The sequence below is a fragment of the Xiphophorus maculatus genome, chromosome 1 (assembly GCF_002775205.1).
Source record: "Xiphophorus maculatus strain JP 163 A chromosome 1, X_maculatus-5.0-male, whole genome shotgun sequence".
Taxonomy (NCBI): Eukaryota; Metazoa; Chordata; class Actinopteri; order Cyprinodontiformes; family Poeciliidae; genus Xiphophorus; species Xiphophorus maculatus.
The window spans coordinates 24,603,868-24,619,189 of NC_036443.1; the positions used below are offsets into that span (position 1 = coordinate 24,603,868).

Sequence of the window (15,322 nt, forward strand, 5' to 3'; positions counted from 1 at the left end):
CAGAAATACTTAAAATATATTATTGTTTGTATCACTGATTAGATTTCCAAACCCACACAGAAAGTGTTAGCAAGTCCCAAGACTCCAGCTGATGTAAGACCAGGAAGGCAGAACAGCGTTAAAAACCTGCGATTGTTTTAGAAGTTTAAGACAGAGTAAATATCTGAGGTCTTCTTCAGAATAAAGAAATGGCCTAAATGGCAAAGTGTAACCAGCAACAAGGGATGGGACATCATGGAGCCAAGAAAATTATTGCAAAGTCAAGGGAGATTTCTTCTTTTTGTAACTTTCTTCTCTTTTCAATGCAAAACTGCAACTGGAATGCATTCGGTAGTTCAGTCTCTATTTACAAACCCACTGTGAGCCAGTGGATACAGGAACACTCTGGTTTTCCAGTGTCACATTATAACATCTTGGTACTGAACATGGAAATATTCTCATACATACTCATGACTTCAAACAAGTAAAACTTAAGCATTATAATCAGATATAGATTTAGTTTCATTTAAAATTATATGGCTATAGACTTTTTTTTTTGATTGTGTGTGGCAAAAGTAGCAACATGTGCTCATGTTATATTCTGTGTGCAGTTTTTTCAGGTATGTGAGCACAAACCGTTTACCGCTAGCAGTGTTCGCTAGCTCCATATGGAGCTAAATTAGAGCCATCAAGTTTGTTCAAAAGAGTGGAAAAAAAACTGAAACTAAAAAAAATAAAATTGAACTGAAAAATTACTTTGAAACTAAAAATAGTCTGAAACTGAAAAAAAGTTTGAAACTGAAAAATATTTTTGAAATTAAAAAAAAGATTTGAAACAGAAAAATTATTTTGAAATAAAAAAATGAAACTGAAAAAAGTTAAGATTGGAAAAAAATTAAAACTGAAAAAAAAGATTTGAATCTGGAAATTATATATATATATATATGATAAAAAGTTAGAAACTTGAAAATGATTTTTGAAATAAAAAAGATTTAATATTGAAAAAAATTGAAAGATAAAAAAAATTAAAGACTGAAAAAAAGATTTAAAACTGGGAAAAAAAAGATTTGAAACAAGAAAAACAGTTTTGAAGCTGAAAATAAAGATCTGAAATTTAAAAGAAAGTTAAAATCTACTTTTCAGATTAAAATCTCTTTTTTTCAGTTTCGGTTTTTTTTTTACTTTGAACAAACTTTAGCTCCGCCTACATATGTGGGAAGCGAAGGTGAAAGTAGCAGAGACGCAGCAGCCTGCGTTTCCTCTTGTCTCCAGCGCTGCTGCTGTTGCTCTCGGTCCGGGCGGACTTGCTCCGGGTCCGGGACCTGCCCGCCTCCTCGTATCTGTCCTCGAAGCGGTGGCCCCTGGAGCTCCACGTCCGGCTCACACCACGGTGCTTATCCGGTTGATAGGTTTGGATTTGGAGCTGCCCACCGTACCTGTCGATCCAGCCCCGGTCACCTGCGGCACCTGCGGAGGCTGCCCTGGGTGCTGGGGGGGGTGAGGGGAGAGAGGTGTAAGAGGGGTAAGGGGGGACAAAGGGGGGGGTAAAGGGGAGTGTGGTGGGGGAGGGGGGATAGAGGAGAGAGGAGGGTACTGGGGCAGATACGGGCCGGCGGAGGCTGCGTGATGCGCACTGACGGAGGCGGACGGCAGGTTGTGGGGCAGCGTGCCGAATATAAAGTGTGTTTGATGGGTGGAATGGCTGGTTGGGTGGGGCGTTTGTGCGTGCCTGGGGTGGGTTTGGGAGTGTGCGTGGGGGTGGGAAAGAGACAACGTTAGCGGGGGTTTGGAACCAGGGCCGCCGGCCCCTCTGGCAGATTGTGTGGGCTGCATGTGGTAGAGGGCGAACTGCTGGTTCTGGGAATGTTGGGAGAGAGGAGAAAGAGGGGGGGGACATCCGACCACCATGTTGGTGTAGCGACCCTGAAGCCCATGCTGGGAGAGCTGGGAGAGATGGGCCAGCTGCGGGTGCTGGACGTGCGGTGGCCCAACAGGAGGACGACAGGGTAGTGGGCCTCTCTGTAAAGTATGAGGGGGCACACCTTGCAAAGGAGGGGGCGCGGGCTGGACGTGAAAGCGATGGTGATGGTAGTAAGGTGGCGGAGGCTGTATTGTGCCCACGTGACAGAACTGTGCGTGCAGTGCCTGAATCTTGGAAGCCCCTCCCTCCAGCTGGCATAGGGATGAAGGGGAGTGAGGAGGGGCTCCTCCAGTAGTCAGTGGGGGTACAGGTGCGGGGTATGGTGGCCCCGGTGGAATAAGGGGCCCTGGTGGTTTGGCGCGTTTGCTGCCGAAGAGTGAACCCAGGAAGGAGCTGCTGTTGTTGCTGCTGTTGCTCCCCCCAGGGCCGACCCCCGCTCCTGCTCTCTCTGCACTGCTGGAGACTCCCCCAACTCCTGTCCCAGCAGTGGTAATTTGCTGCCCCGGCCCACCCCCCACCCCCGATCCGGGGCTCAGGATGGGGCGGTGAGGCCGGAAATCTTCTGTGCCGTAGCAGCCAGGGATCACGCCCGGCATTGGATAGCGCTGGTGAGGCTGCGGGCTGCTAATGATGGAGCCCTGGGAACATAAAAACTCATCAGGTTTTAAAAGACACACTGGAGAATTACAATCCCTGCTCCTCCTGACGTCGGCACACAGAACATGCTGAGGGTGGATTTAACTACAAAAAGCCATGCAAAGGGTGTCAGTGTAGAATCACACATGCTCGTTTAGTCGATATGCACATGCACTCAGACAGCAGAGCAGTGGTTAGGGGAAAATGTAAGTCCTTTAGCTAATCTCAGCTAATCTTTTATAGACTTACTTCCATTGTACTGTCCAGAGAACCAACACTGTTCCTGCGACCACGTTTCCCTGCACCCCACCAGGAAGAATCAGGTTAGCAAAGCGTGAAAGATTGATTTTTTTTCTTTATTACAAGAATCCAGTGCCTTGCAAAAATAATTTTATTCTGCTCATTTTTCACATTTTGTCACTTTAAAACCATAAACCTCAAGGCATTTTACTGAGATTTCATATTATAGACCAACATAAAGCATTACAACTACTAGCCTTTTGCCGTATGTCTGCTAAAGAATAATTGTCAATTCTTTGCAAAATAGCTCAAGGTTATTCAGATGAATGAAAAATGTATGAGAAGAGCAATTCCTACTTCTTGATTTAAGTTTCTTCTCTGACTGGGCGATCCTAACACAATTATATGGTTTAGTAATAATAAAAAAAACATCCAAATGCAGTAGGGGTGCATCGATTGCAGTTTTTTTTAGCAGATCTTCAATTACCGATCCTTAAAAAGCTTGACCAGCCGATTCCGATTTTGGCCGAAACTAATTTTATTTTGTTTGAAATGTTGCTAAATATAGCAAGAATATCCCTGAATTGGCAACAGTGGAGGACTAGTTAACTGGAAACATGCAGACATGCCCTGATGGGCCGGTCTGTCAGTCAAAACTCTCAGCGGAGAGAGCAGAAGAGGATAGTGGTTGATTTTTAGACCTTTGTTGAGGTAAATAAGATTGTTGGAAGGTATCGGCTTCTGATGTAAGTATTGGCCGATTGCCAATCTCCCAAAATTAAGGAAATTGACAGATGAATCGGCTGGCCGATAAATCGGTGCAGGTCTGGCTGTTTGCGTTTTATAGACCAAATGGTTATGTTTTGGTATCACATCACCTTCATCACTCATGCAGTTGTAGATGCTTTTCCATTGCAAATCTGCGCAAAGTTTTGTCAATATTCCAACAAAAAAAAAAATTTTGCAATTGCGGTGTTTCCACTAAATAACAAATGTGATTATAATTTCACGTGAATAAGTTAGTTCATGCAATAAGTCATTAAATTCATGCCGTTTCATGATCCTCCGGCTACTTCCTGTCGTCTCCTTTGTGGTTTCCACCAGTAGTAACATCTGTTTGTTGATCACATGACTCGTGTGACGCGAAAAAAGCGTAAAAAATAAACCAAAGTTTGATAAAAATTGGTTTATTTTGATAAAGCCGAAAAAGCCACCTCATCCAAACAACAAATGAGAGTTTTTTCAAAATTAGCCTGTTTCCATTAAGCAAACTTGTTTTCTAAATGTGAAACTGAGCAATTATATCGTCAATGCAAATGCAACTTGTGACTTGTTATGTCTTTGTTTCAACAATTACTTTCTTTTTTGTCATTCTGCCATCAAAACCAGGTTTGTGGAATAATAGTTGTCAACAGATTCTCTGATCTGAACTGTGAATCTAAGCAGTTAATTCAGAGTTACTACATCCATGGTCCTGTTGTGATGCTTATTTAACGAATATCCTCCTTGAGTTCATGACCATGTCAAGTTGGGTTTGTAGTTTTACCATACTCTTTGCAGCACGTTGAACCATTCTCTCTGAGGTTTTCAAACTTTGTTTGTGTTTTGTAGTGAGACAAAATTTGATAAGCGCAAGAGTTAAAAGGACTTTTGCAAGACAGAGGAACATAATTTAGCACTAGAAAGAGAGAGCAAGATCAGCCAACCCCAATCAGGAGAGATGATGTTAGAGAAATGGTTTTGACATCGTCTGAGCGGTGATGTTGTCTCACCTGTGTCCGAGAGGTCCCTGAGAGATGAGCTGAGCGCTGTGCGCTTCAGACCCTCACCCACTGAGCAGTTGTCATCAAAACTCGTCCTTCCCAAGGTGCCATTCACAACATCGCTCTTCACACCTACGCCTCCTCCAACCACGGTGCCCGTCAGCAACCTGGGTCGTATCACACCTTTCTGTTTCTCCAGTTCCGCTGCAGATTTACATAGAAACACAGGGGAATATTAAACGAGAGAGAAAAAACACAGAGAAATGAGTTGCATAGCAACAATGACAACAACAACAACTTGGGTAAGTTTCCATTCTCATGCTTAGAAACATCTAGAACAATGGCTGTGATAACCAACAAGGACAGTTTAACTAATAGAAATGACCAGCAGATGGGGCACTTACACTCCACTCTGTATTTCTCCATCTCTTGGACTTCAGCAATACTCTCCCTGAGGTCGCTAACAAACCGGGTGCGGTCTTGCTGACTGGGTGCCATAAAGACGATAAGAACCTTTCTCTCTCCGCCGAGGCTGGATGAGGTCAGGCGGATGCCATGAGGGTAATCTAGTTAGAAATGGAGACATTTATGTTACGATGAAACTGAAAAACTAGGTTTAATTGAAAGGTACAAAATGAAAAAAGTTTCTTACATGAGTTCTGAAACATGTGGACTTGCATGTCAACCAAAGGGAAAGATTGTCTGAAGCTATAAGTTACTGAGGTTTTCTTCTTTTGAAAGATTTTGGTTACCTGGTATGCAATGAAAAATGTATATATTCACAGTGCATGATCAATTATTTAAACTTTAATATCATAGGAGTCTGAAAGTCAGCCTACCACCAGCAGGTCATTAAAGAGAAAGACTTCTCGCTGGTGAACCCCTGTCCTCTGAGGTCTGTTGGGGTCAGGCACCTCGTAGAGCTGGCAACAACACACCAGCCGGCGATGGGGAAGGGACAGCACCTATATACCCAAAGAAACAGAGACAAAATCAATTTTACAGAAAAAAATCCATTAAATCCCATCTTGCGATGCCTTAAATAGTTATAGAAACTCACAGGTTTTTTGCCAACAATGACCCTTTCCACTGCTTGCACCTGTGAGACGTGATCATCATTGGTCCGTAACTCCCATTTCTGTATTCGCTGGTAAATCCCAACCAGCAGGTCCCGGGGAATATCCTGACCATTGTCCACACCTTGGTTTGGATAAGGACATTAATGGTTTTAGGAAATAATGGCCAATGTTTCCTAATCCTCGTCCTCAAGGCACTTTGATCTGCATGCTTTAGATGTTCACCCCATTCAGCAAAACTCTGTTAATCAACCTTCATGGAAATCATGTGTGCTGAACAAGGGAATGCCTAAAACATGCAGGGCATTGTGTCTTGTGGACAATGGTAGAAAAACACTGTTTTAAAAGGATCCACAATTAGTTTTAACAATCACCTTTATATGAGGAATATTTATACAGTAGATGTAAAAACAATACAGTAATAATACTGTAGGCTGTTTAGTTTTTGTACATTTTAATAAAATATTGTCACATGAACGTCTCCATGTTGGTCACGCTGCAATGCATTCTGGATAAGTGATGTTTAATGGTCCAACTATGCTAGCTCCGTCCTTAACAGTGATGAGTAACGTCATTAAGGCTTTTCAAATTGGACTGGAGCATTGAAATGGATCTGAATGTAGAAATCACAAGAGGTCATGAAGATGAGAAGGGCCAATCGGAGGAAGAACTTGGCCGTAGGAGTTGGTGTTTTGCTACCGCTGATATCTTCAGCTTCATAAATTAAACGATGAATGACATACATCTGGTTGGACTGTGTGATCCGGTAAGTACTTCTATAGCTCTGTGTCAGGTCCAGTCTTCCTCCGGGGTGGCAGTAGTGCCGCCAGTACTACTGCTGTAGAGCGCCGTTCACATGTAAAACAGCTTCCAGTGCTGTCTGTCTGATGTTTCTCCCTGTGCTCCAGTTTCAGCGGGGATTAGGCCTTTATGGATAAAAACTGTGGCACAGCATTTATTTTTAGCTTGTTACGGTAACGATCACCAATTTTGCTCATACAAATCACCCAACATCTTCTGGAGAGAAATGTTGAGAATAAAAATCTAAGTCCTTTGGAAATTGTATTCGGCTCCGGCTCTCTACCATTGCGCTCTTCTTTTTTTTCACATGGGAAGCATCCAGATACACCTCACTGTTTTTTAATTTTTTACAGCCAATAGTGACACAGTGTGGCATTATCAAAAATTACACCAGCCTTCCTGTGTTTACTCCGTAGAATGGACATAATGACGTCATCAACCCAGCGGGTTTAAAAATATAACAAGACATACATTTTTTAAAGTAACTATAAGTTTTGGTGTATCACAAATGGCGATTTTTTAGTTAATAGGAAAATTACAACATATTTAGGCCAACATGTTCAACTAATCTTGGATCCCTTTAAGCCTTAGCAGTAAGGAGTATGTGCATGCTGAAACGCTTCTGTTTAATAAAGTGTCGCTGTTAGTAAATGGGTCAGCACCTCTCAAATTCTTGATGAAATCTTCTAGCTTCATCTTCCTCTCTGCTTTGATGTTGGGGCTGTACATGTCCGTATTGAGGAGGATTATGGCAAACGCCAAAATGAAGATGGTGTCAGGGTTCTGGAACTGCCGAACCAGGGTTGGATTGCACACGCAGTACCTCTGACTGAAAACAAAAGGAAGTAGTTGAAACCTTATAGCTTTGTTTCAGTCAACATCCAGCCAAAATTTACATATGGGACCTCATAAGAGTAAAAAATTGGCTCAAAAGTGGGCCCCAGAAGGGATTGTCCATAGATACATAATGTCCTTATAGGTCAAATTAAACCTTTGTCAATAACCAGTTAAGACCTGGCAAACTGCAACTATTTGGGCGCCCAGTTGGACAGGACGTCCATCTTTCCTTGTCAATAAAGGTTTTATTGAGTCTACTGAAGTGTGTCTCATTTAAAAAGTATCCATTAAGCCTGAATAAAATCTTCATCCACATACAGCTGTTTTGTTGGGCAAACCAATTGAATTACATTTTTCTTTAGGTATTTTTCATATACAAACCTGAATGCCTCTATAAGTCTCTCCACCTTTTGGGCTTCCCCTTGAACTTTAATTTGCGCCTGGAATTTTCTCAAGGCGTCATCGATGTCCATACCTGAGAAATCCATCTCATCCACCACACAGCTGCAAAAACACATACACAACTCAGAGGTTATAGCTGAATTTCTTTCAAACCAGGCATGCTTGAACTTGAGTAGCAGTATTATGTAATTCTGATCACATTTTCTGATCAGAATTACATAATACTCTATAAAATCAAATTGGTTCAACAGCTTCTCTGTGGCTTCTGGGCATGTATGCAGATTTACTCAGCTTTTATCCATCTGTCCATTCATCCATTATCTTCCCTCTAAGCCGGGAATGGGTCGCCCAAGGAGAGAAGCCCAGACTTCCCTTTCCCAAGCCAGCTTCTCCAGGGGAATCCCAAAGAATTCCCAGGCCAATCGAGAAACATGGCCCCTCCAGGGTGTAATGGTCATTTTCTGGGTCAATGGTATGTGCCTGGATCACCTCACCAGGGAGGCGTCTAAACCAAATGCCAGAGCCTCCTCAACTGGTTCCTCTCAAAGTGTAGGAGCATTGGTTCTACTCTGAGCCTTCTTGGATGATCAATTTTCCCAACTTATGTCTAAGGGAGAGTCCAGACACCCTGTGGAGGAAACTCATTTCGGCAGTTTGCATGCGTGATCTCATTCCCAGAGCTTAGATAAGGATAGGAACGTAGATTGAACAATAAATCTGCACCATGACAGACCGGTACAATCCTAACATTACTCTAGATGCTGCTTCAATATGTCTACCAATCATTTTCATTTTGAATTTTTACCTCATTTGTAAATTTCTCCAATAGCAGAAGAAAAAGAGGCTACTCTTCCCTTTTCCGGCACAAGACTTACTTTTTGTCAAACTAAAAAGTTCGTGTAATCAAAACACTTAGAACATTACTGTCCTTTGGGACTTCAGTGAGCCACTGTGAGAGATCATAGCCACAAACGGTAAAAATATGGAAAAGCATGAAACAGCAGTGAACCCCATTAAGAGGGGCCAGCAAACCAACTCTTACTCCAAAAGTGCACAGACCAGCAAAACTACAGGCTTCTTCAGTCTCAGTTAAAGCCAGTGTATGGGGGAATTTTTCTGTCATAATTCGAGAGCACACATTTTCAGTGTGTGCTCTCGACAGGAAAGACAGGATTTTGTGACTTTCTTCTCAATACTTGTAAAGCTAGTACTCCAAACTTCTGCTCTCTTTCAAATATTCACTGCGCTTTCTCAAGTCTCGCTGCTTGTGCTTGGGACAAAAAAGTACCGTCGCCTGGCAACCTCTCAGCCAATAAAATGAAAGTGTCATGCTGGGTGCGTTTGTTTCCTTCTAGTGGGTGTGCCTGTGTGGCTACTATCGATTGTAGCTAAATGCGCCACCCAGTGGATGTAGGCTGAAGCAACGAGGAAGAAGTTTTTTAGTAAAGCTCAATTTACTAAAAAACATCTTGATCCCCAAAACATTTTGGAAAATATTCTATGGACTGACAAGAACTCCCTTCAGAAAGGGTGCATCCCAAAACATCTGGAGTTTCAAACACCAAAGAGTCCCAAAAACACAAAAATAATAATTTAAAAGGAATTATTAATTATCTCAAAATCGAATTACAATGCTGAAGCATGGACCAGTCATGCTTGAAAAGTCTATAAGATCCTCTGAAGTAAACAATTCTGCCGAGGAAAATCTGCTAAATTCCCCCACAGGGATGTAAAAGTTAAGCCAACATGATCCCGTCATGTTGGCTTAACTGCCTTTTTAACTTTGTAAATTAAACCATTTCTAAACTGACTTCAGCATTTAATCAAAAACATGGAGAATCAATATTTAGCTTTATATTGTACAAATCTAGAACTCAACTCAGAACAACTGTAACCAACATTTAGTTTTACACCTCACTAATCTTACCAGACATGGAGAACCAACATTTATTTTTATCAGAACAAGAATTCAGAGAAACCCCTACTAGTTTATAAATTATTAATTACTTATTCTCATTCTTATTAAACATGGGGAACCAATATGTATTTTCATACTTGTAACTTTTTGTCTTTTTTTTGTTTTGTTTGTATTTCCTTTTTATTTATGTGAAGCACTTTGAAATACTTTGCTGCTGGAAATGTGCTTTATAAATAAAATGACCTACCTTACCTTACCTTACCTAATCCTATTGATTTTTACATTAAAAAATTATTTGAGATAAATCCAATTTTACACAGCACTTAATGTTTATTTTGAATACTTACTCCAAAACGTCTTTGTTGAACTGTTTTTGTCGGTTTCCAAGAAACTCGCCAATCATCTGCCGGCTGAGGCCTTTTCTTTCCAAAAGAAAGCGAGCGATCCCAACCGGAGTGTCCGACACAAAGCCTCTCTCTATCAGGTACTGGATGCCCTTTTCTGGTTTCCTAAAGTTGACGCAAACAAAGCATGAACCTAATCACTGTACATGCATGGACATAGAAGTATTGCACTTTGTGGAACCTCAGCTTACTTGTTGAAGAGATTGAGACCAATGCGGTACTGGCGTCTCTGCACCACGTCGCTGTTGAAGGGTGGAGAGTCCCAGCTGTGGCGGCTCTCCCTCTGATATGTCTGCTTGCCCAGAGGAGGAAGAGGCTCTTGCAGGCTGTCCTGAGATGAGGAGCCTGAGCTGCAGTTGACTGTCTCGTTGGAGTTGGTGGTGGAGTTGAGGGAGTCGTTGTCTCCGTCGGAGCAGCATGGCTGCTCCAGAGCGCCGGGCGGTAGAGCTGTCGAGGAGGAAGATGACAGTGGAGTGGTGGGGGGCTGCTGGGGTGAGGAAGAGGATGAGGGCGTGTCAGGGTACTGATGGTGATGGATGGGATGGTGGTGATGGTGGTGGTGGGCTGCCACCTGGTGAGGGATATGAGTGGGTATGGATCTGCCAGGTGGCCTGGTCTGACCCTGGGCAGCTGCCGCCGAGGACGGGTGGGTGCCTGAGTTAGGGGTGTGTTTGAGGGTTCCCTGTGGGGAGCCCGACCCCACTCCGGGTTCTTGCTCATACACCAACTGTCTGCTCAGGGAGCCTCGGTCTGAACGATCGCTCATGTCTACTGAGCTGTCACTGGGTGGCTCGATGGTGAGAAGTGGCAGGTGGGCCCCCCTTAGTCGGTAATCTCTGCACTCGGTGCATGGGGTGCTGCGCCGGCTGTTGCTGCTTCCCCCTCCTTCAGTGTCCCTGCTGTCCTCACGGCCTCCAACACCACCGCTGGGGCCCCAGTACTCTGTATCTGTGCTGCTGGGTGCCCGGTCAAGGGACAGAGGAGAAGATGGCATCCCATCGTCCATGTAAAGAGTGACGTCACTGTAAGACGTGGCAGTACTGTCACCATGCATGCTGTGTCCCCCCCCAGCTCCTCTGCCTCTTTCTCCCAAGCCTCTCTGGGAAGACGGGTTGCTGCTGCTACTCCACATGCACTCTCCAAAGTCTTCACTGATTGGTCCACCCTCCCTGCTGCCCTCCTGGGAGTCATCGCGACCCGCACGGCAGGTGAGGGCGTCATCTATGGAGTCGGCCAAGGACTTGACCTGGAGGAAACATGAGAAATTAAATTATTGAGGCCAAATTCTTCAGTTATGTGTGTCTGAGATTTTAAAAGTGACTTCCTTGAACAGGTTATGATAGGTCTATGGGCTATATATAACATGTTCGTTACATTTTGTTGCACAAAGTCATTCTTAGGTAATTAGATTTTTGTCTAAGTGTTTTTAGAATCATAATGACCTGTTTTAAGTCCTTTTGTCACTTTAAATCCACATAAGCTGCTGTTGGCCACGCCCCCCAACACTTACACTCACACGTGAAAATGGCTGCAAACTGATGAGCAAGTATACGATGGTACATTTTTGAAAAGCAGAAGTGGAGCCTGCTGCACAACCAACAAGAATGCAGGAAGTGGTTTCTAAACAGTAAGTCCACAACAAAACACTTGTCTTTTCCAGAAGCCATTATACAACGCATACAGTAGTAAAACCAGCTGAACGTACAGCTCTGGAAAAAATTAAGAGGCCTCTGCACTGAAACCTCCTGGTTATTCCACCAAATATTGATTTCTGAACTCTTCCTGAGTTAAAACATTAGTATTGTTTTTTCTAAATGAATATGAACTTGTTTTCTTTGCTTAATTTGAGGTCTGAAAGCACTGTATCTTTTTTGTTATTTTGACCGTTTCTCATTTCCTGAAAATAAATACTAAATTTTTGCTTGGAATTTCAGAGACATGTTGTCAGTAGTTCATAGAATAAAAGAACAATGTTCATTTTACTCCATCACAGACCTATAAAAAGTAAAATCAGAGAAACCGATCATTTTAAGAGGTCTCTTAATTTTTTTCTAGAGCTGTGTGTGGTGGAGTTCCGATTGGGTTGCTAGGTAACAGGTCTCGGCTCTACTGGGGTTGCTAGGTAACGCCAGTTGAACGTGATCTAGCACAGCTCATTTTCCAGACACCAAAAAAACATGAATTTATTGACAAAAAAATGTGTGCACAAAAATGTACAAAATTCAGATTAATTTATCTTTATTTATATCGCACCAAATTACCACACATATTAAAACATTAGAAACCAAACAAGTCCATTACATAATCAGCTATAGGTCCAATTTCAGTGCTAATCATTTAATTCTTTTCAGTACCATCCAATAGCGTAGTCACGTTAACTGATAACTCGGTAAGTGGAAGCTGCTGTTTGAACCTCATGGCTTTATAAAATCTCATCAGTTTTACCTGTTTGGAGAAGGAATCCTCCAGATGGGTGTAGTCGGGGGCGCGGTCCGGATCCGGGGAGTGAGGAGGCCCGATGGCCACGCTGTGGGTGAAGTTGGTCTGCGTCTGCGCCTGCTGCTGCGGCTGGCGCTCGTCAAAGGAGTACTGCAGCCTCATGTTGGACAGGATGATGCGCCGAGTCATGCGGCTCTCTGAGGCCGAGCTTCGGAGTCGCTCAAAGTTCTTATTCATGCGATATTGTCTGAAGGCCGTCTGAATGGTCTTGGCTGCTCTGCGACTTACAAAAGAGCCTCCGTACTTTCTCTCCAACATCTCCACCTGCAGAAGGTGAGAAAAATAATGTGTGCACTCAGTAACAACTTTCAGCCACAAGGGCCAAAGTTGTTTAGCTGTAAACACTTCTAAAACAAATGTTTTGTTACGCAATTAATCACATGACAAATTAAAATAAGCTCAATTATTTCCTCTTTTAGTAGTATTTTTTAAGGAAACTTTATTTACAAACATCAAAATCTATATTTATTACTTTTGTTAGTTGTATTTTATTTTGGATATTTAAAATATCTCCCATTTCCAGTGTGGAAAGTTTGTCTTTCAGAGAGAAAACTTGCATTATTATAACTTTTTATTGTTTCTATTCCTGCCTTTTTCCATATTTTGAATGTTAGACTTTTTACTGTATTGCAGCTAAAGTGCTTCATAAATAAATTAGTAGTAGCAGTAGTGGTAGTATGCCATTATTAATATATTACTTGAAAATGGTCTCAAAACAACAATATTATTAAGTATTGCAATAATTTCTGGGACAATTTATCCACCATCAAAATCTGTTATTGTGTCAGGCCTAATTATTGGTGCCTTTTTATTTTGTTTGCTCTATAATAGACTACTTCAATTCTATTAAAATCAACAAAAAGATTGTACATACAAAACATAAAAAAGGTCCACAGTTAAATTTTTATTTGGTTTGATTGTTTTCCTTTTTGAGAAGTAAGATTTGCTTTAAAAAAAAAAAGTAGGTCAATGTTTGTGGTTCTGGTTGTAATGCGAAAACGTAAAAAAATTGCAATGTATTTATTTGTACCTAATATTTTTTCTGTAAAAAAAAAAACATGTAAAAATGTCTTAAGAGATGAAAAGGTTTCCGCCTGCATCAATGTTGTCAAGTTTTATTTGCTCCATTCTAGATTTGATCTCTTGGGAAGTAGTAATTGACTTGAGTAACATTTTTTGGAAAAAAAATCAAAAAACTGTTTTGGAGTATGTTTACTTCGCTGTACTTTTTACTTTTACTTGTGTAATTTTATTATGAAGTATCTCTACTCTTACTTGAGTAAAACTTCTGGATTCTCCACCTAATGAATGAAGAACAAACATTATTTAACCAAAAATTTACCAGATAAAGACATACAGTTTTTGTTGACGTTTCATACATTTTTTATTTAAAGAAACTGATTTGGTTATTTTTTGTTACTTAAATGATTTTTTTTTGTCATTTTCATCCTTAAAATACCAAAATTTCCACTTAACTTTATATTTTGGTCCATCTAATGGTGTAATTTCTAAAGACTAAATGATTCATAATTTGATCAGTTACTCAATACTTGCGTAGACCTTTTACCAAATACTTTTTTACTCCTGAGTAATTTCTTGGACGGCTACTTTTTACTGTACTTTAGCATAAATAAGTTGAAATAGTGCTGCTCTTACTTGAGTAAAAATTTGGATACTCTGCCACCCTCCTCTAAAATCCTTAGAAGACCTGACTTTATCATTTTTATTCTGCTCTTCTGAATCTCTCGCTGTCTGTTCAGCATCTTTACCTTCTTATCCTGCAGATCTGTGGAGAGCTCATAGCTGTCAGACAGGGCCTTGCACCTCTTGTTCTCCTCCTCTTCCTGTTTGCGGAGAGCCAGGCTCGCCGGCTGGTGACGGCTCCGCAGAGCCCAGGCCAGGCTGGCCGGGCTGGAGGTGGCCACGCTGGCCGGGCCCCTGGGAGCCGAGGGAGCGCCGCCGCCGCCGCTGTCAGTGTATCGCTCTGAGCCGTGGAGATAAGGCGACTGGCTGAAGGAGCTGTCTTTGTGAGCGACCGTCTCCGGACACTGGGACTCCCCCTCCACACTGAGGAGGAGGAAATACAGAAGCAGAAGTTTATGAGTCATTAACAGTTTGAGAGATTATAGCAGCAAACATTTTGACCTCCAGATCACAGTGACTGAATATCAGCATCTATATGCAAAGCTGCTGAACATGGACTTACTTGTAAATTTTGGAGCGCCGTGAACCCAGCCACCGTCTACTAGAACTCATTGTCAACTTTTATCAGGTTTTATTTTATGCAATTTGAGCTCCTGACAAAATTCCCAAAATGATTTTGTAACCGGACCAACATAAAGATTTCTGCCTGTTGAAGAGTTCAGGGTTTAGTTAACATTTTGCCAAGTCGACATAAATTTCCTCACTGTTGTTCTGCCCTTGTCAGATACGCATCGCAGCAGTAAAACTTTCTGAAAAGTCAGCTGCTACATAAACAAATTTCTGCAGCGCCACATACCAGTAACTCTATCCTAACAGGAAAAACCAGCGTGTTATGTCAGCAGCTGTGGAGCCACCGGCTTACAGGGGAACCAGACAAAATGCAATCATTAAAACTTCAGATTATCCAGAAAGAATCACAAGTTACTCAAAATTAAACTTGTTAAAACTTATCAGTAAATCGAGTTAGTCCAGAAATCCTTCAATCCTGCTAGTTTCAGACCAGAAAAGTCCACCCGCGTCTTTGTGTGTGTGTGTGGGTGTGTGTGTGTGTGTGTGTGTGTGTCACATGTTCCTGCCTGCATTTCCTCCCCGTTTTGGCCACGCCCCCTTCTGTCAGCCGAGTCCGGTCCCAGAGAGGTTGC

The 15,322-nt window shown here is 42.1% G+C and overlaps 1 protein-coding gene across 3 annotated transcripts in view; it reads right to left on the minus strand.

Annotated features, from left to right (window-relative positions):
- Positions 1-1,093: 1,093 nt before the first annotated feature.
- The window catches only part of iqsec2 (IQ motif and Sec7 domain 2), a 48,880-nt gene continuing 34,651 nt past the window's right edge, over positions 1,094-15,322 (minus strand). The window contains exons 1-14 of one of the 3 annotated variants that reach the window (XM_023333471.1): positions 14,683-15,276; positions 14,246-14,543; positions 12,423-12,740; positions 10,169-11,223; positions 9,921-10,082; positions 7,635-7,757; positions 7,079-7,245; positions 5,600-5,739; positions 5,379-5,504; positions 5,192-5,291; positions 4,944-5,105; positions 4,549-4,743; positions 2,786-2,835; positions 1,094-2,538 (exon numbers count right to left, since the gene is read on the minus strand). In XM_023333471.1, the coding sequence (XP_023189239.1) occupies positions 1,360-2,538; positions 2,786-2,835; positions 4,549-4,743; positions 4,944-5,105; positions 5,192-5,291; positions 5,379-5,504; positions 5,600-5,739; positions 7,079-7,245; positions 7,635-7,757; positions 9,921-10,082; positions 10,169-11,223; positions 12,423-12,740; positions 14,246-14,543; positions 14,683-14,732 (4,125 nt within the window). In that variant the 5' untranslated portion in view covers positions 14,733-15,276 and the 3' untranslated portion in view covers positions 1,094-1,359. Of the gene's footprint in view, positions 2,539-2,785; positions 2,836-4,548; positions 4,744-4,943; positions 5,106-5,191; positions 5,292-5,378; positions 5,505-5,599; positions 5,740-7,078; positions 7,246-7,634; positions 7,758-9,920; positions 10,083-10,168; positions 11,224-12,422; positions 12,741-14,245; positions 14,544-14,682; positions 15,277-15,322 lie in introns of those variants that run through there. The other 2 variants (XM_014473167.2, XM_023333477.1) reach the window with 2 other exon arrangements.